This window comes from Prunus dulcis, chromosome 2 (assembly GCF_902201215.1).
Source record: "Prunus dulcis chromosome 2, ALMONDv2, whole genome shotgun sequence".
Classification (NCBI taxonomy): Eukaryota; Viridiplantae; Streptophyta; class Magnoliopsida; order Rosales; family Rosaceae; genus Prunus; species Prunus dulcis.
The window spans coordinates 11,541,362-11,565,558 of record NC_047651.1 but is presented as its reverse complement, the minus strand read 5'-3'; the positions used below and the strand labels follow the sequence as shown (position 1 = coordinate 11,565,558).

General features: G+C 39.6%; 2 protein-coding genes and 1 long non-coding RNA gene across 5 annotated transcripts; 2 read left to right on the top strand and 1 right to left on the bottom strand.

The window, feature by feature from the left end:
* The first annotated feature begins 15,659 nt into the window (after nucleotides 1-15,659).
* LOC117617131 lies at nucleotides 15,660-17,205 on the top strand. 3 transcript variants are annotated; one of them, XR_004584288.1, is made up of 5 exons: nucleotides 15,660-15,972; nucleotides 16,097-16,144; nucleotides 16,334-16,355; nucleotides 16,473-16,509; nucleotides 17,070-17,205. It is a non-coding gene; the product is annotated as an uncharacterized LOC117617131 (long non-coding RNA). The 3 variants fall into 3 exon arrangements; XR_004584289.1 differs by lacking the exon at nucleotides 16,473-16,509 and having other exon boundaries at nucleotides 15,661-15,972; XR_004584290.1 differs by lacking the exons at nucleotides 16,097-16,144; nucleotides 16,473-16,509 and having other exon boundaries at nucleotides 15,662-15,972.
* A 2,058-nt stretch (nucleotides 17,206-19,263) lies between these two features.
* On the bottom strand, nucleotides 19,264-20,601 carry LOC117618125. The gene has a single exon (XM_034347743.1). It carries the CDS (start codon nucleotides 20,599-20,601, stop codon nucleotides 19,264-19,266), a length of 1,338 nt encoding a protein of 445 aa, XP_034203634.1.
* Nucleotides 20,602-22,637: 2,036 nt separating this feature from the next.
* On the top strand, nucleotides 22,638-24,197 carry LOC117618124. Its single transcript, XM_034347742.1, has one exon. It carries the CDS (start codon nucleotides 22,638-22,640, stop codon nucleotides 24,195-24,197), a length of 1,560 nt encoding a protein of 519 aa, XP_034203633.1.

The window sequence follows — 24,197 nt, the reverse complement described above, 5'->3', positions numbered from 1 at the left end:
TCTAAAACCAAACTCTGGAACTTTAATTTGATGGCTGTATATGTTTTCTATGGTTGTTAATTTGTCATGAGGACCTAACATAAAAAATCATTTCCCCTGGCACACGAAATTTATTTTACTTTTTGCCAAAGCTAGAGGAGAACTTCCAGATACAAAGCCACACTATGTGTTCCAATCCTTTACTGAACCGTCTCTTCCCCAACTAGTAGGAAATACCGATGTTACTACAACAGGGTGTTCGTAGCCTCCTGATCAGTGATAGTATACTTTGCCGTATAATTGTAAGCTAACAAGGTATCCCAACTGAGTCTCAGAGTCGGCTTGAGTATTTGAGAGTGGCCAGAATGAAGCTCAGTTTAAATCTAAGTCTAGCAGTGTGCCTGCCTAGTTTACTAGGTGGTTGTGTCTTTTTCTCGTTCTATCATGGAGGGAGATGAGGTTTTTGAGCTTGACTCTTCCGAATAAGTGATGTCCGTAGTCTTTGAGGACTTCTTGGATTTAGAAAACTAGCCATAACACTTTACCCTCCTTGTTGGCCTCCATATATCAGAGACCAAGAACCCACCTAATCTGTTGTCAAGGAGGTCCTCCGTGTCCTTTCAAAAAATATGGGCCTTGTCAAAGTGGTGAAATCTAAGGAAAATGTGTATGCTGTGACAATGGAAGATGAGGCCATCGCTAGCCGGCTTTTGGAAGGTAACCCATGGTTTGTTAAAGGGCATGTCTTTACCTTGAAACAGTGGCCATTGTATTGCTCCACTGACAACATTGAAGCAAACCGAGCTACCTTTTGGATTCAAGCCCATGGATACCAAGGTGTGCACAATGAAAAACGCTAGGCAACTGGGAGAGAAAGTTGGGTCAGTAATGGACGTTGAAGACTTTGAGGAGGTAGGGAGTAGAGGATTCTTAAGAATGAGAGTTGATTTGGATACCTTTAAACCTCTTCTCCCTATTTTTCTATGCCTTATCTAGTCATGGAGGGTCAAAAGATTCACTTTAAATACGAAGGGCTTAGGAATTTTTCTTTTGTCTATGGCAAACTGGGCAACTCAAGAGGCTGCCAACGTCCACCCAACCCCAGTTTCACGGTGGATGGATGGGGTTTTGGCGAAGAAATGAGAACGTTAGTCATCTCAAAGGCCTCAACTTCTCTCTTTCCTAGTCACCAAAGAAAGAAATCAAGGCATTACTGGGATAACTTGAGAAGAAAATGGGAGCGAGAGGGTGGGACCGGTATGACTTTCCAGCTAATACGCATGAGAGGGGTAGTTCATGGTAATTTGGTTAAAAGCAATATAGGTTTGCTACCACAAAAAAACAAAAAAACAAAATGGGCAGAATTATGGGGTTAGATGTCAGCAGTGCAGAGCCATCCTTTGGCGACAACAAGGTCTGTATCTACATCACAGTCAGCGGATCTATTTCTTGGGACTAGAAGCACTGTAACCTCAACATGTGAGAAAGATATAGTCAATCAAGAGAAGGTTTCCACTAATCCGGTTAAAGGTACCAAACGTGCAAAAATCACCGTAAGCCCAGGTCGTGGAAACTCTTTGAAGTTGCTGAACAGAGGTTAAGGGGCGACACAAGGGAGGCAATTCACGAGGCAGAGGAAGAGGATATCAGATAAAGGATAGTGGAGTTCTAAATGAGGAGAATATGCTTGCTAACTCGTTTTGGAGAGACTCTAATTCACTTTTGGAATATGTTGCCTTTGGAGACGTCCTCATATTCGACAGCACATACACAACCAACACTGGCCCGGTGGTTCAAACAACCACCGGGCGAGTGTTGGTTGTGCCCTATTGCTTGACGAGACCTTTGCAACATAAAAGTAGTTATTGGAGACATTTATATCCTCCATGAAAGGCAAGAAGCCTACATCAATACTAACGGATGGGGATGAGGCAATGCGCACAAAGCAATTGAGTATGGGTTGCCCATGTGCAATCATAGGTTATGCTCATGGCACGTGGCTAGGAATGCATAGAATAACTTAAAGGATGAAGAATTGGTACGATTATTTCAAGCATATCTTTGAGAACAAATTACAGTCAATGAGTTTGAAAAGAAGTGGGAGTTTTTGAAGGACATAGTTACTACACATAAGCAAAAGGATGTTTGCAAATTATGTATGCAAAACAAGATGCATGGGCAAAATCATGCATTGGACCCAAGTTTGTCAGTGGCATGTGTACTACTCAATACGTGGAGTGTGAAAAAGTTCGTAAAAGATTACTTGAGGAAAGAAGTTAAGTTGTTTGAAGGCATACCACAGAAAACAGTCAAAGAAAGTGCTTACAACAACACTGATAGTCTTGAGCAAAATGCTTCTCAAACTTACACACATAGGTGTTTTTATTGGTATGTAACGAGATCAATGCTTCGTCAGCACTCATTCACGAAAAAATAATTCATAATTTTGGAGGACGATTGTACATTTTAGTGAAATACAGTTAACCGTAAAATAATTGGAGTTGTGTGTACCTTGGCGGGAAATATGTTCGAATAGAGTGCAACTGTCAGAAATATGAAAGTTTATGTGATGAAGTGGGAGCATGTTATGAAATTTCCCTCGTCACTCATAATGAAGTGATGGACAAAAACTGCCCGAATGGACATTGGATATGCATTTATGTCAGAAAGTGGTAGCAAGAAGGTTGTACAAACCGCGAGATACGAAAGTTTAAGTTGTATTGCCAACAAAGTGTGTTTCTATACATCAAAGAGCACATATGGGTAAAGTATTATTTATAATTTTTTTATTAAAATAAATTAATGTTCAAAAGGCTTACGCCTCGCATAACGTGACTAAAACATCTCACACAACCGCCTCACCTTTCAAAGAATTGATTCATATGGAAAGATAGTGGTGTATTATAGTTTGCAAAAGGGGGACAAGGAAGAAAGGAACAGAAAGGGCTTTGGCTTGGGGATCAGATAATTTACAAGCTTTAAGATTTCAAACTATAACGAATAACCAACAAATTGAATTGCTATAATTCAATGAAATGCTAAACATAGTTTATTTCTCCTCACACGCAAACATGAACTACTAAGCATTTCTCAAATTAAACAAAACGAGGCTATCCCTATTTGATGATGCCGGCATGTGCGTCAATAAATAAACGAGATGCAGCCACAATTATGACATTCATTGATGCGGCCACAACATATATCAAATAATAATCACCTTGATCAAATGAATATCATGGATAGTCCAAAAAATTCTACATAGAAGAAGGGAGGAGGAGAGGAAGACTTATTGGGAAAGAATGAGTACTAAGGTTGAAGCTTAATTCTTTTCTGGTGGTTTCTGTTTGCAACTTCAGTCAATGACTTGTTGAAATATAGACGTTTAAAGCTCAGATTTTTCTCCTAAACATATGGGTTCTGTTAATATTTAAGTATCGGATTTTGCTATAGTTTGAAAAGAAAATGTTTATTTTGTGGGGGACCCAAATGAATAAGCACATGTCGTTTTGGAGAAGCCTGACCTGCTCAAAATGTAAATTGGGTATTTTTAATTACTTGTAAAATTCTTGTTGCTTGAATTGTCATATATAATATATTCCCAAAAAAAAAAATTGAATGGTCGTATATTCATTTCGTTTTGAAGAATTGAATTTTTGTATATCGGCGACTTTCACATGGAGTCAAAAGAAAGAGATTATCACAAGTGAACAAAAGCGTAGGTTGTTAGTTCATATCGAGATTAAAGCATCTAAAACCATGCTCTGTAACTTTAATTTGATGGCTTTATATGTTTTCTACGGTTGTTAATTTGTCATGAGGACCTGACATGAAAAACCATTTCCTCTGGCATCCGAAATTTATTTACTTTTTGTCAAAGCTGGAGGAGAACTCCCTGATACAAAGCCACACTATGTGTTACAATTCTTGACTGAACCGTTTCCTCCCCAACTTATTGGAAATACCGATATTACTACAACATGGTGTTCATAGCCTCCTGATCAGTGATAGTATACTTCGCCCTGTAACTGTAAGGCTAACAAGGTATCGCAACTGAGTTTCTGAGTCAGGTTGAGTATCCGACAGTGGCCGGAATGAAGCTTAGTTTAAATCTAAGTCTAGCAGTATGCCTACCTAGTTTACTAGGTGGTTGTGTCCTTTTCTCTTTCTATCATGGGGGGAGATGAAGTTTCTGAGCCTGACTCTTTTGTAGAAGTGATGTCTGTAGTCTTTGAGGACTTCTTGGATTTTGAAAACCAGCCATAGCAATTTATCCCCTTTGTTGGCCTTCATATATCAGAGACTAAGAACCCCCTTAATCTGTTGTCAAGGAGGTCCTCCACGTCCTTTCGTACAATATGGGTCTTGTCAAAGTGGTGAAATCTAAGGAAAATGTGTATGTTGTGACCATGGAAGACGCGGCCATTGCCAGCCGGCTTTTGGAAGGTAACCCATGGTTTGTTAAAGGGCATGTCTTTACCTTGAAACAATGGCCATTGTATTGCTCCATGGACGACATTGAAGCAAACTGGGCTATCTTTTGGGTTCAAGCCTATGGGATACCAAGGAATTTGTGCACAATGAAGAATTCTAGGCAACTGGGAGAGAAAGTTGGGTCAGTAATGGAGGTTGAAAACTTTGAGGATGTGGGGTTCAGGGGATTCTTAAGAATAAGAGTTGATTTGGATACCTCCAACTCTCTTCTCCCTGATTTTTTTGTGCCTTATCCAGTCATGGGGGGTCGAAAGATTCACTTGAAATACAAAGGGATTAGGGATTTTTGCTTCATATGTGGCAAACTGTGAAATTGGTACTTAGGTGACGAGGGTAAATTTAAATGATATTCAAACAAGAGACAACAAACTTCACACCCTTTAGACCTTGACCAGAAACTCTTATGACTAGTCAACTGACGTACATGAATTACCATAACCAAGAACATACACAGAGCATACCAAGATGTATCTACAAGCCTAGAGAATTACTAGTGACAACCTAGGCACGCAGAATGACCTGTCAATCTAGGCATCCCCTGTGCTAGCAACAATTATGGTGAAAATGTGTGAAGACATCATAATTAAGTAAACACCAAACAGTAGAAAATGATGACTAGTCAACTGCAAGAACACAAACCCAGAAATACATGAACATCATGTGATGACTAGTCAACTGTCAAGAACACAAACCCAGAAAATTACAGAGATGCAAACCATAAATTTTTCATCCAGAAACCCACCATTGGGAAAAACTGGGGGTCATCATCTGACCAGGCAATCCACTAATTAAAAAGATTCTTACAAAGAAACACTAGCAAGCTCAACAAATCCTAGGTCTATTTAGGAAGATGAACTATATCTCCTTTGTGCAATCTTCTTCTCTAGCTTAGTAAAAACCAGCAGCTTAGTCTTTCATGGCAATGGCAGCTCCTTCTTCAGCTCTTTCATCCCATGGCACCAACTGCCAGCTCCAACTCAGACAAGAACGAAATTTGGATTCAAAGGGAGAATGACCAATTTTTTCAAGAAACCATACTCTTGAAGAAATCAATCTTGAATCTGACCTAGATATATATATATATATATATATATATATATGAGTGTTTGATCTAGCACGATGAGGTTTTCAAATTTCAAATGCAGTTTTCAAAAAGAAACATTTTCGAAAACTCAAAGATGAAAAATATGAAGGTTACACTTGAGGAAGAAGAGAAAGTTTGCAAGGAAACTTTCCAAAACTTGCCTACAAAAGTGACGGCTGCCAAATGAGGAAGGCACCTGTTTTTACACAAAAATTCCTAGGTCTGAAACGTACAAGGCAGCAGAGAATTTCGCAAAATAGGACAAAACAGTAGGTAGGATCTAGTTGGAAACAATGACCTGGAAAACCTTACTAACGCAAAGATTGACTAGTCATACGGAGGAAGAATGACTAGTCATACGGAGAAAGGATGACTAGTCATAATCTTCAGGAATAGGTTAATGCAATGCAAAACATACTTTTGTCAAACACAATATTGTTGTCCATCATAATGTAGCCAGACAAGAACACCTAGAGATGAAATTCTTAATCTAAACTTGAGTTGGAGAAAATACAATGATTATCCAATTAAAAACTTGTCAAGAGAAGCCAAAAAAAAAGTACAAAATCCATAAATTTAGAAACTGGGCAACTCAAAAGGCTTCCAATGTCCACCCAACCCCACTTTCACGGTGGCGAAGAAATGAGAAACGTTGTCATCTCAAAGGCCTCAACTTCTCTCTTTCCTAGTCGCCAGAGAAAGAAATCAGGGCATAACTGAGATAACTCGAGAAGCAAATGAGAGCGAGAGGGTGGGGACCTATATGGCTTTCCGACTTATGCGCATGATAGGGGTAGTTCCTGGTAATTTTTCTAACAACAATATAAGTTTACTACAACAAAAAAACAAATAGGGCAGAAGAACGGGGTTAGATGTCAGCAGTGCAGAGCCATCCTTTGGCGACAACAAGGTCTGCCTTGACATCACAATCTACATATATGTTTCCTTGTACTAGAAGCACTGCAACCTCAACATGCAGGCCTATAGGAGGAGATGGGACCCTCAAAGTTTTGGCACCAAATCTCGAAATGGCACACTCAATTTGGCTCTTAATGGGCTTTCTCTTTGGCACAATTGGTGTGACCCAGATTGTGTACCCATATGGGATTTCTCGAATACAAATGACCAATTGGAAGCCATTGAGTTGGAGCCCATAATTGAAGAAGTCGTTGACTATGGACCATTGGCTAGCACTGGCCCTTGGAGTATACTCAAATAGTGATTGATACCAATCAGGCCCGATTTTCATCCCTAAAATGTGAGAAAGGTATAGTCAATCAAGAGAAGGTGTCCACCAATTCGGTTAGAGGAACCAAACGTGCAAAAATCACCCTAAGCCCAGGTCGTGGAAACCCTTTCAAGCTGCTGAATAGAGGTTAAGGGGAGACACAGGGGAGGCAATTCCCGTTTCAGAGGAAGAGGAAATCAGAGGAAGGTGAGTGGAGTTCTAAATGAGGAATCCTTATGTGAGGTGGAGATTAATCCATCAAAGGAGTTGGAATTTCAGGAAAACAGATGCAAGGTTAAGAGAAGATCGACTGCTAAGAATGGTTGTGATGATTGGCCTGAATCAGCCACCCACTCATTATGATACACCTCTCTTGGAATTGTCAAATGTTGGGGAACCCCTTGACAGTTCTGTATCTAAAAGATCTTATTCACTCTAAAGGAAAAATCAGAGACTTGAACTGATACAAAATGAGTGTGGATTCTTGAATGGATTCTCAGTGGAACCACTAGGTCTTGCTGTTTGGTGGAACTTAGATGTCACCATAGAAATATTCGGATATATACTATAAAAATTGATTCTCAAGTTTGACATGTCACAATATAGGAACAAGGCTTCTTTCTAGGAAGATATGTATACGATAAATAAAGTTGATGATCTACCATGGCTAGTGGTTGGTGATTTGAATGAGGTCATCTAGAGGAATGAAAAAGATGGTGGCAACGGTTGGAGTCCTAGTAGACGACGATACCTTGTCTAGTTCATGGAACTAATGTGCTTAATGGATTTAGAATTTTATGGGTAACTATTTACGTGGGAAAGACGATGTGGGAAAGTCATAACGGTCCGTCAATGCCTTGACCAGGTTACGGCCAATCGTGAATGGATGGAGAAGCGGCCCAATTCATGAGTCACCAATTGTGCTCAGATGGCCTCAGACCATTGCCTCATTGTATTAGAATGCAGCCTCACTATCAACAAGCGAAAAAAAGTTTCCAAATTCAAAGCTAGTTGGGCTAATCTACAGGAATGCAAAAGAATTATCAATACTAGTTGAAGGGCCTGTCAGGATGGTAGATGGATTAATTCCTGGTCTTCAAATCTAGAGAACTGTAAATAGAAGCTTATTTGTTCAAATAAGAGTCACAACGAGAATTGCAAAATCTGGATTTCCGAACTAGGTGAGTTTGTGTCTTTTTTTGGTTTATGTGGGTTTTAAATTTGAGGGCATTTGTGTCTATTTATATGAGCTTTCTGCTCTATTTGAAATTTTTTACAAAAATAGACATTTTTGAAATTAGATGTCAAGTTTTGGCTATTTTTGATAAATTCTCTAAAAGAAACTCATTTATTTCTTTGAAAAGTGAGATGGCCTTGGGCCAGGGCTACAGCCTAGAACCCAAAGCTGAGGGGGGCTCAAATATTTTGTTATAGCCTATATATATGTGTATATATATTAAAAAGAAAAAAAGAAAAAAAAGAGAGAAGCTGAACCATACCTGTACCAAAGAGGAAGCCAAATCAATCTTCAATCACTTTTAATATTCTCAATCTCAAGAAACATATTGAGAAAGGAAGCAAAGTCAATTATTATTAATTAGTTATATAATATAATATAAAACAAGAATCGACAAAATACGGGGAAATCAAGTAATCAACAGACCTTCTTAGCCATAAAAAGAAGAAGAAATTTAGATATTTTGTTAAACAAACCGATGCTTCATTTGAAAATTTAGATGAAGATTTACCAAATGAAATATGAACAACCAATTCAATTGGAAGAATTAGTAGAAAATGAGAATGATGTGAATGAAGAAGTTGGTGATCTAGATGAAAATGAAAATATTGATGAATCTTGCCATGAAAATGAATGTCCCGTAACAAGATTTGATTTGAACATTTATGATCCACGAGTTTGGGATAGTATTGATCCATTGTGGAGGATGAAAAAAAGAATGATCAAATCAAGAAATGCTTACGGAGATTGGGGAGGAAGCATGTAGACTCAAATATGTGGTTTTTGTTTTTGAATACAATGTTTACAATGTGGGGTACTCTTTTTCTTTTGTTTGGAGTTTTATCCCATTGGGTTTTCCCCAAACAAGGTTTTAATAAGGCACCAAAGTGTCCTTCTTTATCTTTTGTAAATTCTTACAATTTTAATAAAATTAAGTAGTTAATAAATATTTTTTTAATTTTAGTGTTTAATTTGTATAAAAGGGCACACTTGAGATGTAACACCCCGACTCCAGATTTAATTTCTATTTTAATTTATTTAAAGTGAAATTACGAATTTACCTTTGGGGTAGGGGTAAATTGGTCATTTTCTTATACGGAAGGATTTTGGGGTGGAGATTAATCAGAGGAAGGTGAGTGGAGTTCTAAATGAGGAATCCTTATGTGGGGTGGAGATTAATCCATCAAAGGAGTTGGAATTTCAGGAAAACAGATGCAAGGTTAAGAGAAGATCGACTACTAAGAATGGTTGTAATGGTTGGCCAGAATCAGCCACCCACTCATTATGATACACCTCTCTTGGAATTGTCAAAGGTTGGGGAACCCCTTGACAGTTATGTATCTAAAAGATCTTATTCACTCTAAAAATCCCACGGTGATTTTTCTCATGGAAACAAAAAGAAAAAATCAGAGACTTGAACTGATACAAAATGAGTGTGGATTCTCGAATGGATTCTCAGTGGAACCACTAGGTCTTGCTGGCGGTCTTGCTGTCTGGTGGAACTTAGATGTCACCATTGAAATATTCGGATATATACCATCAAAATTGGATTGATTCTCAAGTTTGACATGTCACAATATAGGAAATTTGTAGATGCCTTTGGATGTCAAGTTTTGGCTATTTTTGATAAATTCTCTAATAGAAACTCATTTATTTCTTTGAAAAGTGAGATGGCCTTCGGCCAGGGCTACAGCCTAGAGCACAAAGCTGAGGGGGGCTCAAATATTTTTTTTATAGCCTATATATATGTGTATATATAAAAAAGAAAAAAAGAAAAAAAAGAGAGAAGCTAACCCATACATGTACCAAAGAGGAAGCCAAATCAATCTTCAATCACTTTTAATATTCTCAATCTCAAGAAACATATTGAGAAAGGAAGCAAAGTCAATTATTATTAATTCGTTATATAATATAATATAAAATAAGAATCGACAAAATACTGGGAAATCAAGTAATCAACAAACCTTCTTAGCCATAAAAAGAAGAAGAAATTTAGATATTTTGTTAAACAAACCAATGCTTCATTTGAAAATTTAGATGAAGATTTACCAAATGAAATATGAACAACCAATTCAATTGGAAGAATTCGTAGAAAATGAGAATGATGTGAATGAAGAAGTTGGTGATCTAGATGAAAATGAAAATATTTATGAATCTTGCCATGAAAATGAATGTCCCGTAACAAGATTTGATTTGAACATTTATGATCCACGAGTTTGGGATACTCTTGATCCATTGTGGAGGATGAAAAGAAGAATGATCAAATCAAGAAATGCTTACGGAGATTGGGGAGGAAGCATGTAGACTCAAATATGTGGTTTTTGTTTTTGAATACAATGTTTACAATGCGAGGTACTTTTTTTCTTTTGTTTGGAGTTTTATCCCATTGGGTTTTCCCCAAACAAGGTTTTAATGAGGCACCAAAGTGTTCTTCCTTATCTTTTGTAAATCCTTACAATTTTAATAAAATTAATTAGTTAATAAATATTTTTTTAATTTTAGTGTTTAATTTGTATAAAAGGGCACACTTGAGATGTAACACCCCGACTGTAATAACCCAAAACAAAAATTCTTATTTAATTAGTAAATTATTTTAAAAAAGATAATTTTCCCCTCGGAATATTTTAATGGAGAAAAAGTTGACTTTTTGATCAAAAAGGAATTTGACAATTCCACTTATGCCATTGCGTAGAGCGCGACGAAACGAGTCCGTAGACAAGGAGTGGACTCGAATCGGAGGTGTAACGAAGAAAATACGGTTAAAATACCATAAAGGGCAAAACGGTAATTTGGAAAAATTAAGATTTTTATCCCTTCTCTCTCTCTCTTTCTCTCCTCCCTCCCGCTGCACGCGGCCTGTCACCTTCAGACGGCCCGAGCCGCCTCAACCGGCCACCACAAGCCACGGCACCGGTACCAACCTGACCGGCCAGACCCCGCCGTCAAGCCTCAGCCCTCCCCCGCCGCTCGCCGCTCACCAGCCGCCGGAATTGGGCGAAAAATCGTTTGGTTTTGTCCAAACTTCAAACCGTCCGTTCTCCTTCAATTCTCCTCCAACTTTGTCGAGTGAGGTATGGATTCCTACCTATTTTTCATGGTCTAGCTGTTGGTTGGATAGGTTTGCATCAATTTGAATTTCGGCCGAGTTTCGGCCTCCATGTTCGGCCACTTCCGGTCAGTTTTTGGGGTCGGTCCAACAACAAAAGTGGTTCCAAATATGGTGTTATACCTAGGGTAGGAGTTTGGAGCCGTGGTTTCGAGTTTTTCCGGCGAGGTGTAATGGCTTTGGACACCCATCGCTGCCGGCGCATGCGGCGGCGCGTGGGCAAGGGTATGCAGAGAGATTGTGTCTTGTTGCGATCCTTAGGTCGTCACGAGCGCGTAGAAATTCGCGGATCTCAATTTGGATCCTGTTTGAGCCTCGAACGGATTTTCCATATTGTGTTATTCCGGGTTCATTACTGTTGAGCTTTTGGATCGTACTCAATGTCAGCTATGTTATTCTACATAATTTCATAACTGTGTAGGATTCAACGGATTGTGAATCGGAGTCCCGGATACTCTGAAATCGCGAACCCTGGGTCTAGGGTTTAGAAATTATGCGATTACACGATCGTGGTCAATCCGACTGTCCAACTCAGACCAGACTAGCAGGATATGGGTATTTAGATGTGAGGAACCTATCGGGACTCCCCGATTGACAATTGGAGGTCGTAGACCCCACGAGGTCCCGTATTGACCAACATGGCAGTTTATTGCTTAGTGAAGTCTCAGGTCTTTTAACACAGTTTTAAACATCTAAAATGCTTAAGTGGGCATAGGAATGACTTTAAAGTTAGTGCACGCTCTTCTAGGAGTCGGGGGTCAGGGTTTTAATTTAATACTTTTATTGAGTAGTTTTTATTAATTAAATATTCATGGTTTAATCAGGCATCCGGGGCCAGGCAGACCTGCAGAAGGGACCTTCAAGAGGTCCAGCTAGTTCGGACCAGAAGTGAGTGGACTTTTCCTTTTATAAATGATTTTATGCAAATAAAATCCATTATTTGATCTTGAATAAAGTTTATTGATTATGATTGTTCCTATCATGTTTTGTTGAATTTAAATATCTTTATTTATATGTTGTCTAGCTAAATTGCTAAAGAGTTATAGAAAGCAGCTTTTTATCAGATAAAATGACAGCAGAGTTCTAGATGGAATAAAGATTCCGTTATATTTATATTTTATATTTTCTCAGAAGTTTAAACCACCGTGGGTGCCTAGTATAGAAACAGTTTGTTTTCAGTATATGTTGCCTTCGGATATGACGATGTCTACGGACATCCAGTTTATCTTCAGTTTTGTCAGTGCACTTGACAATTGCCTCACGAGTTTCGGGGATGCCCGAACCGTGAGAGCCAAGATTGCGGATCAGGCTGACTACGGTCCTCTGAATCCTGCCAGTTTGCGGCTCGAGTTGACTTTGTGTCACCAAGACCTGCCAGGGGAATTGACGGATACAGGAATTGACAGAATAAAAAGGGGTGCACCTAGGTGGTAGTTGTAAATTGATTTCAGTGCTTGTATGCGAGTTTTATTGATCTTGAACATGTTTTGCTTATTCGTATATAAATTTGTGAATGCTTGAGTTCAATATGAATAGCATAAAGAGGAAAAACCTAGTTTTTATATAATTGTTTTTACAGTGGGGTTACTATGTTCTTATACTATTTTCTAGACATTTATTTTGTCCACTCACATTTTCAAATGTTTTGCACCCCCAGGCGGTAGACGTGCACAGGGATCCACCACAGGGCCTTCTCCTAGCTCCCGCGCCCCTTCGTAATGTAGGATTTTGTTTGTAAAACAATTAACTCCTTTGGACATTTTTAGCAGCTGCTCTGATATCTGGTTTTAGTTGAAAAACAGAACTGTTGAATAGTTTGTGTACGTACTGGCAGTTGGTTGTAAATATTTTGCTCGTTCTGACAGGTGAAATTTTGGGTTTTGAACAAATTACCGGGGAGACTCTGCCGAATTTTCGGTAGGAGTCTAGGCAAATTTTGAATCTTAGTTTGTAACTAGAAGGGTAAATAGGTCTTTTGTGCCCGACATTCGCCAAGTGTCGGACACGTACAAGGTCTGACTCGAATTCCAAAGCGAAATTTGGATCGGGTCCTGTCACCGACTCCAAATTTAATTTCTATTTTAATTTATTTAAAGTGAAATTATGAATTTACCCTTGGGGTAGGGGTAAAGTGGTCATTTTTTTTATACGGAAGGATTTTGGGACCACGACTGGTATTTTTGGGTAGGTAGCACTGAGGCGAATTCGTAGACATGCGGTAGGCTTGAATCGGAGTTGGAAAGAAGATTACGCGATCAAAAGTAATTCAGTGGCAAAACTGTAATTAATTCAAAAAGTTTGGTAGAAATCAAATTTTTCGCCTCAACTCTCTCTCTCCTGGCACGATCAGTTCTCTCTCCCTCTCCTCAGTCTCTCTCTCTCCCCGACACTGACACTCTCTCTCTACGATTCTCCCAGCACCGGCCACGGCTTGGCGTGCCACCGGTCCCGATCGACTCCCCTTGACATCTCAGTCAAGACTCGCCAGCTTTCCCCATCGGAAACCACGAATCCCTACCACGATCTCGACTGGTTTGAACCGGAGATTTCCCGTCGTCCCGCCGTCTTCTCCGCCGCCCAAACCCGATGAATAAGGTGAGGTTTCTCATCCATTTTCTGAGCTCTAGCTGTTTTTGGGATAGGTTTGGATTGATTTGATGTGTAGAATCCGATTTTGTAAACCTAGGTTTTGGCCGAATTTCAAAGTGAAATTCCGGCAAGTTGATGTCCGAATTGGACCTCCCCGTAGCTGAATGAAGTGATCCTGACCTTGAGTAGAAGCTAGGATAGGAAGGGTGAGCTCAGGTGTTCAGTTTTTCCATCACCGGAATTTACTCTACACACCCACAAGTTGCCGGCGCGTATGGCGGCGCATGGGCAAGGCTGGTGAAATTGCAATTTTGAGCCGATGAGATCCTTAGGTTGTCATGAGTGCATAGGATTTAGTGGATCTCAACTCGGACGTCGTTTGACTATTGAACGAATTTTTGCATATTGTGCGTTATCCGGGTTCGATGTGTTCTGACCGTTAGATCTTTTCCCAATTAAAATATGTTGTTCTAGGTATTCCTGGGACCGTGTAGGACTTCACGGATCATGAATCGGATCCCCGGATGTTCCGATTCAATAATTCAAAGTTTCTGGGTTAGCAATAACCGTACAATCGTGAGCGATTCCTAAACCTGTAATTGAACCTTAGCATACCTCCTTCAACGTACACGTACTGGGAATTTGGGGATTTAAGTATTTAATTTGTGATTTCCACTTCGAAGTAATTTTACATTAATTAAGGGTTCGTATCTCAAAATAGGTGCTCTGACTGCACGTACTCAGCAGGCAGCACCCTCTCGTGGTCAGGCAGCGTGGGAATATTTGTGAGTGGACTTTGTTTTCAATCATATGCATGGTTTTATTGATGAAAGATTTATGCATAATATTTTTAATGGTTTATTGAATATATTATATTCATGGGTTGAATTTGATGTTTGTATAGCGCTTTGGCAATATATTGTGGGTTTGACATATTTGGGTATCGAGAGTATATTTTATATGGATTTTGGGGAAGTTATATATATATATATATATATATATTCTCTATAGGCGAGATACTTGGGTTGTGGAGGTGCATTGTGGAAGAACTTGAATATGAGGGGTTATTGAGAGAAGTTGTATGATTACACTATGTAAGTACCTTCCCCAGTTATTAGACTGGATGTTCCGCGTATGGAAAGAATAGGTCATCAGTCTCACACGCGGCGTTGATGTTCCGGCATGTGAAACACTTTACATATGAGGTGTTGGATGTTTCGGCGTATGGAAAGACTTTGTATATTGTTTGGGATCATCACCCATGGCATTGGATGTTCTGGTGTGTGATGGTCCAGTCAGCGCGCGTAGGACTTAGTATTGGAGCTACACATGGCGTTGGATGTTCCAGTGTGTGAGCTATAGAGTTTCGTCCCCTAGTTGGACAGCTCATCCCTAGACGCAGGATAGCACCTGAAAATCCTGCGGGCTAGTTAAATGATCCCCCGGTTGGATTGTTTCCCCAGTACCTAGGTAGTGTAATGAGTATATTGTATAGTTTTATTTATATATATATATATGTATATCTATAGTTGGGAGAGTGAAGAAATTAGAGTTTATCAGTGCTTTGGCAAGAGTAGCAAGATTGTAAGAATGTGGTTTATGGATGAAGTGATTTGGGTTTTTAAAGAGTTTTAATTAGGGGTGGGCATAAAAACCGATAAACCGATCAAACCGACCGAACCAAACCAAACCAAACCGAAAAATAAGGTTTTTTTGACCAAACCGAAAAAGTCAACGCTGGACCTGAACCGAACCGTTGACTTCGGTTCAGGCTTCGGGTCCAAAATTTTTTAAACCGTTGGACCTGACCCGAACCGACTATTATTTAATTATATAAACATTTGACACATGGCGTTGTCTCATTGGCTTAAATAAGAACTTTGGGTGGGTTTGCTTGCACTATATCAGAACCTCTCTCAAGTTTTAATTTATTATTTTTTCACTAACCCTCTCAGACTCACTCTGTATCATCTCTCACTCACGAAACCCTACACTATTTCTCTCCCGATCTGAGACTAACCCTACCTCATCGGCCGCCATCTCTATCGCGCGCTCTCTCCGTCTCTCTGTCTCTCCTCAACTCGTCTCTATCGCACTCGCTCTCTCTCTCTCTCTCTCTCTCTCTTAGTCACATCTTTAAGTCTCTTAGAGACGCGAGACTCATTCTCTTTCTCCAAACCTAACCAAACATCAATCCAATATCATTGGTTTTTGGAGCGAATCCTTGTAAATTTTGGAGGGCTCTGGTTCATTCTAAGGTAATTTGTATGTATTTGGTTTGGATTCTTAGTTGTTTTCATTTTCCCTAATTTAGTAGATTATTAGGGTTTCGAAATTTTGGTATTCTGTTGAAATTAACGCAATTTTTTCTTAATTTTGCAGTTGTTGTGCTTAGTCTCTGTGGGTTTGGATTAATAGGCAAAATTGAAGGTATAAATATTTCTATCTCAATCTCTGTGTGTGGCTTAAAAGGAATGGGAGAATTAGAATTATATATTTTTAAATCATCAGCTCCACATGGCTTTACTTTAGATCTATGGATTTTTGGTATTTTCTTTCTTTATGTGAATATGATCTGACCTTCAATTTTAATCTTCCTGTGTTCTGTTTGTTCTGCAGATTGTTGCGTTGCAGCTTTCTGGTAAGCACTCTTATACTATGACATTTTCATGTCAATGATTTCATTGTATACTCTGTTCAATTTTTCTGTACTCAGTGTTGTGAATTATCTAATTTGTTCTTTGTAACATGATCACAGTGGTCCGAATTGCCTCGAATTGTGTCTTTGGACTGAGGTATCGTATTAATATAATTGATTTCGATGTGATAAAATTTATGAATAAATTAGCAATGTGGTTTTCATCAATTTGAAAGATGAAATTCAGGCTTAGCTTTGCCCTTCTGCACTCTATTACTACATTTTCCTAGACGTAGACATACATGGAATTTAGTTTTGTTTATGTTTGGATGCTTTCTTTATTGTTTTCAGATTTAATTTCTGATTTTTTTATCTGTGTATTTTAGGTTCGATTGTTAGCCTTGAATCTGTTTCAATTTATTTAATTGAGTTGTCTTGAATCTGTATTTTTGGCATGAATCTACTTAACTTGTTGTTGATTAAATGCATTCATTCTTTTATTTGTTTTCTCCCTTTTTTCCTTATGTAGCATGTTTGTGTTAGTATCTTATTGATGAATGAATGCTAATATTTGGGTTAATTAGTTTTTTTATTGAATAATTATTTATTGATTGAATGACTGGTCTATATTTGTTTTTCAAAGGTTTAGATTCTGTCATTTTGTGCTGAACTAATCATTTCCTGCTCTGATATTCTATAGTTGTGATATTTGATCAGGATGCAGGTTTGACACTTTGTCGAATTGGAACAATGATGATGGAGAAGCCATGGGAGCTGCAAAACATGTTTTGTTTGCAGCTCCCTTAACTGATACAAGTGAATATATTTGGTGCTTTACGTTTTTTTTTTTTTTGGTCATGGGTTGTAAAATTTAATTTCGTAGTTTTATGATGATTGTGAAATTTAATTTGATAGTTTAGATACTTTTTTTAAAAAAAAAAAAAAAAACAGGTTATAGTTGAATTTACATAATTTGGGCAAGGAAAACCTTTAATTGATGGGCTGCTTGAAAAACTGGTATTGTTAAAAAAATAAACAATATTGGGCTTTTGAAAATTCAACAATATTGGGCTTTTGGAAAGAAAAAAAAAAAAAGATTTTGGGCTCAACCCAGAACCGACCAAAAAACCAGAACCGAACCTTGTATGTTCGGGTCGGCCCAACTTCGGGTTTCATTTTTGACCCGATCCAACCCGAGAACTGCAGTATTGGTCGGTTCGGCCCACGGGTCAGTCAAAATTTGACCCGACCCGAACCGTGCCCAGGCCTAGTTTTAATGAAATATATTTTGAGCAATTACATTATGAATTGTGAATCTGCATGCCTTGAGCATTACTTTTATACGGTGGGGTTACTATGTTGTTTTAACTCCAAATCTTGTTTTTGTCCACTCACATGTTTTCTGTTTTGCGCCCCCAGCCAGTAGTCGCTCCAGGAAGCGTACAAGTGGTGTACGAGGCTCGAACTATGAAATTTCCTAGTTAGGATTTGAGTAATTTCTTGTAAACTAAATTCAATAGATGCTATGTTATCGCCCATGGTAGATTTTTCCTGTGAGGCCGGAGGCCATTTAGTGTGTTTTGTTGTATTATGAAAGTATGTTGTTGGTTGGGATTATTTAATGTATGTTGCAGGTTGAAATTTTTGTTGGGTTTGCTTAATTTACCGGGAGACTCTGCCAAAATTTTGGTAGAGAGTTTCGGTTTTTAGTAAGTGGGCCCGGCATCGGGATGATGTCGGAACAAAGATGGAGTCCGCTTCGGTTTCCAGAGAAATTCCTGGACGGGTCCTGTCAACTTGAGAAAATTTGCCCTAGTCCTTAAAAAATCCAGAACCGGCTCTGGTATACGGGAGACATCCTCACAGTAGCTTTTGAGTAATTGTGGATAGCAATTCTCTAGGTGGTAAAACTGCAACAAAATGTGGTCATGTTACATACACGTGACTCTTTTTGACAATCCATATTCTATAGCTATATGTGAGGGTAGTCTGCGGGAATTACAATGTATTGGCTGACTGGTGAAATGTCAAATCTTTTATTCTGTGGTCTCGAACTTGAAGTTGAAGGTATTGGTGCCACAGTAAACACCATCATCCATGTCGTTATTATTTTCCCGTCAGCAAGAGTTTCGCGCTCCGTATAGGAGAAGGGAACATCGTAAGAAGCCTTGGTCGCTAGAAGCCTCACATTCACCGCAGCCATTGCCGTCACCACAACCTTATAAACAGCAACCTCGTTTACATTATATGTGATAAGTTTTGGCTATTTTTGATAAATTCTCTAATAGAAACTCATTTATTTCTTTGAAAAGTGAGATACACTTGTAGCATTCTAGCTGGTGTATACGCGCGATGATCCTCACAATTGCTTTTGAGCGATTGTGGATAGCAATTCTCTAGGTGGTAAAACTGCAGCAAAATAGTGGTCACGTTACACACACATGACTCTATTTGACAATGGGCATGTCTTTCCTTATTCGTCCTTGATGGAGTCCAAAGGTGTTGGGCCTGAGTATGGAATGGTGTCGTCTGCACCTAATTTTAAAGAACAATGATTGTTGGCCGATGGAAAGTCGCCTGACGGAGGAGGTCTATAAATAGGACCTTAATTAAGACAGTCTAAATAGAAAACATTTTTTGACCAGTTTCCCTCTGATTTATTGAGCTGGAAATAAATCCAAGCAATGTACAAGTAATCCCATTGAAAACTTCTTTTAATTTATGATATTTCCTTTTTTTTTTTCTTGTTAATTTAATTCGGGAACAGTCAAATTCAAGAAAGAAGAAGAAGAAGAAGAAAGTTTTATTAAGCTCACAACAGGTTTTTGAAGACATTCGACAATCCGTATTCTATAGCTGTATGTGAGGGTAGTCTGCGGGAATTACAGTGTATTGGCTGACTGGTGAAATTTTAAAGCTTTTCTTCTGTGGTCTCCAACTTGAAGTTGAAGGTATTGGTGCCACAGTAAACCCCATCATCCATGTCGTTGGTAATTATTTTCCCGTCAGCAAGAGTTTCGCGCTGCGTATAGGAGAAGGGAACATCGTAAGAAGCCCTGGTCGCTAGAAGCCTCACCTTCACCACAGCCATTGCCGTCAGCACAACCTTATAAACAGCAACCTCGTTTACATTACATGTGAATGTTGTGGCTGTCCCGGTTTTTCTCCTCTCCACTGATTCTGCAAACTCATCAACCACGATCTTTCCGTTGTCTGCGATGACTGGAACCTCACCGTCAACGTTTCTTTGGACACCCAACTTGAACACGCTGGACTTCAAGCTTCCGCTCCTAGTTTTTTTATACGAGAGCTTCAGCTCGACAGTTTGAGTTTCTTCGGTACGGTTAACCGCCTCTCCCATGACAATTTGGACAACCTTCTTGTTGTACATCATGGCGTCCCAGAGGCGGAAAGTGACGTTATGGATCTCCTTTGAAACTCCAAGCTCTTTCGCCTCCTCGTTGTAGGCTTCTGAGTAGTCGCTTGTCATTTTTTCAGTGACGGGAAATCTCTTGATGCTGGTTGAGTTATCTGCGTCAAGGCAGATCCAATAGCCCTTGGTCAGCCTCCACAATTTTCCCGAGGAATAGGAAAGGCCTCCATCGGCGCTGGCGAAGACCTCGCTCAAGCGGGTGCCGAGCAAGTTGGCATTGTGGCCCTTGAACGCCACATGTTTGGGAAGCATCATGAACAGAGATTCCCAATCGGTGACAGTGAACACATCGAACAACTTGGGGTTAGGGTCTTTATCTCCTACGAACAAACCTCCACTTAGCGCTGGCCTGTCATTGGCCTTATAAATGGTTAGGTACTCTCCACGTCCGGTATGGCGGAATCGGAGCACCAGTATATGGTTTGTGCTTTTATCATCGCCGACTAGGAAATCATCATTTATGTACACCGGCTCGAACAAGGTACACGAGTACTTAGATTTGTCTTCTACTGGTTCATCAGCCACAGCAGCGATCAAGTAGCTATCAGGCCGACGCCTTACCCAGTATTTGTTGTTGTAACAACACTTGATGTGGACAAGCCCCTCATTGCACCTACTCTTTGCCATCTCCACTTCAAACTTCGCGTATTGGCTCCCTGCCTCTTGTCCAGAGAACTTAAGATACCCTGCTGGCACATCGTTCTTGATGTCTTCATCTATGTACCGCAAGTATTTCCCGTTTGTGTTTGATGTCACCACCACAAACCTTGGTAGAGTTGGCATTTGCTCCCTTCTTTGTCTGTGTGCAAGATACATTCTGTGTCTTTGATATGTTATTTATCAGAAAAATGAGCATGGCCTCGTGACGTCATGATCTCATGACATCAAGGCATCTCATTTTTAAGTTGAGAGAATAAAGTAAGCTCACACCGACATCACGGCATCTCATATTTTTAAGGTTAAAGAAAAGAATTATATATGCCTTGCTTTGCTATCGTTGTGGCTGAATGCCTTGCTTTGCGAGATGGTTTGGCTTATCATGTTCACAATGGATGGAGTAAAAGGATGATAGAAGTTGATTCTATGCTTATTATCCACGGTGTCAATCCTGCAGCTTCCATCCCTCGGAGTATTAAACTGCTTGTGCATGATATTATCTTGGTACGCTCCCTCTTTGAGGACGTGACTTTCAAAAAAGTCTAATTCTTTATGAATTTAATTGTTGGGCATCAATTAAAATACACATTAATTTGTACAATTTCAATTATATTGTTGAACACACTTTCATTTTAATGATGTACTTGTTGGTGGCATTTAATATTTATTTGTTTTATGTTAAAGATTATTAGGAATTAATCAATAGAGCTATGAATTAGCATGGTTTATATAATTTAATGTATACTTTTTATTTCTAGAAATACTATAGAAACTGTAAGTACAAAAAAAATATGATTATTAAATTTTAAGCTAATAACTTTAGCCAACCCACCTATTGCAAAATTCCTCCTTCCGCCCTTGCGTGAGTTGCCTTTGAATTGTTCCCCTTCTATTTTTTTTTTAATATTTTCGAGCTTGTGTGCCCGTGTGATTTCTGTTTGTAATTGAACTCTTTCCGTAAAACAAAAGAAAACGGAACCAATACAAGATTTGATAAATTTTTTTTTTTTTGGGTCGAAACAAGATTGGATAACATAGATGAGGAAGTATTAATGTGTGAAAACAAAGAGTAAACGTTCACCAGGACAATATTGAATAGCAAGCATTCTCGTCCCATGTTTGCTAGCTGGCAAGGTACCTCATGTACAGTTCTTGCCGTTCTGGTGTTTGCATCTTGCAATTCTATAATTCTATATTTCTCTATTTGTTTTTTGTTTTTTTCATCATTCCAATGAACTGTAAATGAGTTAGCTAGCATCAGTTTGGTGACCCAAAGAAGATAAAAAAGGGCACAACATAACACAAACACGACGTATGTAATATGAAACAAATTTGTCATCCAATAAGAACAAATGGAATGGCCTATTAATTTTACTAGTAGAATGAAATGTGTTATATAAATTTTATTGAGGAAAACAAGAAGAATGACATTCAAGTATCTCTACTAAAGTGTTTATATAATCTGTATCAATGCTAATGAAATATTCATCGGGAAATTTTCCTTTCCATGGCATCAGCCTTTCAATTCTTCCCTTGAAGTCTCACCCTATCTCTCTTTCCGATCCTCATGGCCTCCTCTCTTCCCGGCCCTAACACCTCCCACTTCCTCAAACTTGACTCCTCCAATTATCTTCTCTGTCTCCGACAAATCAATTCGTTCCTTATCGGTCATGACCTCTGGAAGCTTGTCGATGGATCAAATCCTTCACCATCTGAATTTACTAATGGAAATGGGGTGTTCGTTGGATCGGTTCAAGTCTTTGGTGTGCTTCCAGGTCATGAGTTCAAACAACATAGTACCCGTGTGTGTGAGTTTTACCCCTCTCTCTTCCTAACTTTGGCAACAACAAAAAAACTGACTTAGTCCTCCCTTAAGTTTTATTTTCTTCCAACACTTTAATTGAAAGAAACTGGTGCCAAATTTTCTATATATATACAAAAACAGCCCAACAAAAGCGTCGATCGGCATGGGACTTCACTACATGATTTCATGGTCTGCAGACATCCCATCTGCCGAAAAAGTTTTATTCGAGTAATGTGAGAAACTAAATCACTGCCTTCAGTATGCCCATGCATGAAGCCATCTCTTCTAATTTTGCCCTTGTTATAAATATTGACGGTGTGGGCTTTTCGTTATAAATAAGATGCTGCATGCACACTAGGGATCTATTGAGATATACACAGAAATAGAGAACATGACATTGCCAAGGTTTGTGGTGGTGAAATCAAACCACAACAAAAAGTACTTGCGCCACCTAAAAACAGAAGATGGAGAGGAGGACGCCCCCGCCGGGTTTCTCAAATTCACCGGAGAAGAGGCCGGGAGCCATTACGCAAAGTACGAAGTGGAGATGGCAAAGAGTACCGAGAACAAGGGATTTGTCCACATTAGATGCTGTTACAACAATAAATACTGGGTAAGCGTCAATGGCATGGATAAGTTCCAAAGCGATGTTTTGATTGTTGCAGGAGCAGACGAACCGGAGGAAGACCAATCCAAACCCTCATGTACCTTGTTCGAGCCGGTCTACGTAGATCCAATAGACGACGAAGACGACGACAATAAACCGGACGAAAAAGCTGAAGATGACCTTGAGGAGGACAGTCAGGTAGTCCAATTTCGCCACGTCCAGCTCGGACGCTACACTTGCTTGCACAACGATTCGGATGCGCTAGTACTTTTCGGAGGCTCAAACTCTACCACAGAAGATCCGAACAACCTAGAGTCCCGGGATGTGTGCACTGTCGTCAATTGGGAATCGCTGGTGATTTTGCCGAAACACGTGGTGTTCAAGGGCGATGATGACAACTACATCACCGCCCAAATGAGCGACTACCACGAGGACGACGACGATGCCGATGGACCAAACCTCATGTTCCACGGTAATGATATTAATGATCCAGGTGTGGCGAACGAGATCTTCATGAACGCGGACGGAACCCTACAAATAAAGAATATTTTTTTCGAAAGATATTGGAGACTCGCCAAGGAAGAGTGGATCTGGGCGGACGCATTTAACCCGACCGCCAGAGACAAAAACTATAAAGACACGTTGTATAAGGCGATCAAGCTTTACGACAAAACCATAGCTCTCATTAACGTTGGGAACAACAATTACTGCAAGAGATATGCGAGCGGGATATGTGCTCTCAGTGCCAACGTCCCTAATCTCTCCATATACTCTCATCTCAAGGTGGAAGAGCCTGTTAAGTCAAGGACCATATACAAAGTCAAGTATCGCCTTGACCACGCCAGGACCTACAATTACCAAACTGACTTCGAAATCGCCACCGCAGAGGCCGTCAACTTCACCCAAGAAACCACCACTGTAACCCTAAAGTTGTTGTACAAGAGGCTGAGTAGTTGCAGTTGGAATGATATCAACAGAATTTACTCGATGAAGCTCAAAACCACCATTGAAGCTCCAGGCGTTCCGAGAATCGCGACACGCGAAGGCGGATTGAATAAGGTTGAATTTTCGGATGGGTTTAAAGGAGATGTCCAGTGGGGAGAGACCGAGGCCTACCAAACTGAAGTGGAGACTGTGTGCGTGGTTGATGTGCCGGCAAAGAGTGTGCTGAAGGTGAGGCTGCTGGCCACGACCGCTTCATGTGACGTCCCGTTCTCCTACTCTCGTCAGGACACTCGTAGCAACGGCCAGGTGCATGTCACAAACGACTTGGACGATGGTTTTTACAGCGGTATCAATGCCTTCAACTTCAAGTACAATACCAAGGAAGAAAGGCTGGGATGA

Bases quoted from the DNA above. Each gene is read 5' to 3' on its own strand.
- LOC117618124 (XM_034347742.1), top strand. From the start codon at position 22,638: ATGACATTGCCAAGGTTTGTGGTGGTGAAATCAAACCACAACAAAAAG.
- LOC117618125 (XM_034347743.1), bottom strand. From the start codon at position 20,601: ATGTATCTTGCACACAGACAAAGAAGGGAGCAAATGCCAACTCTACCA.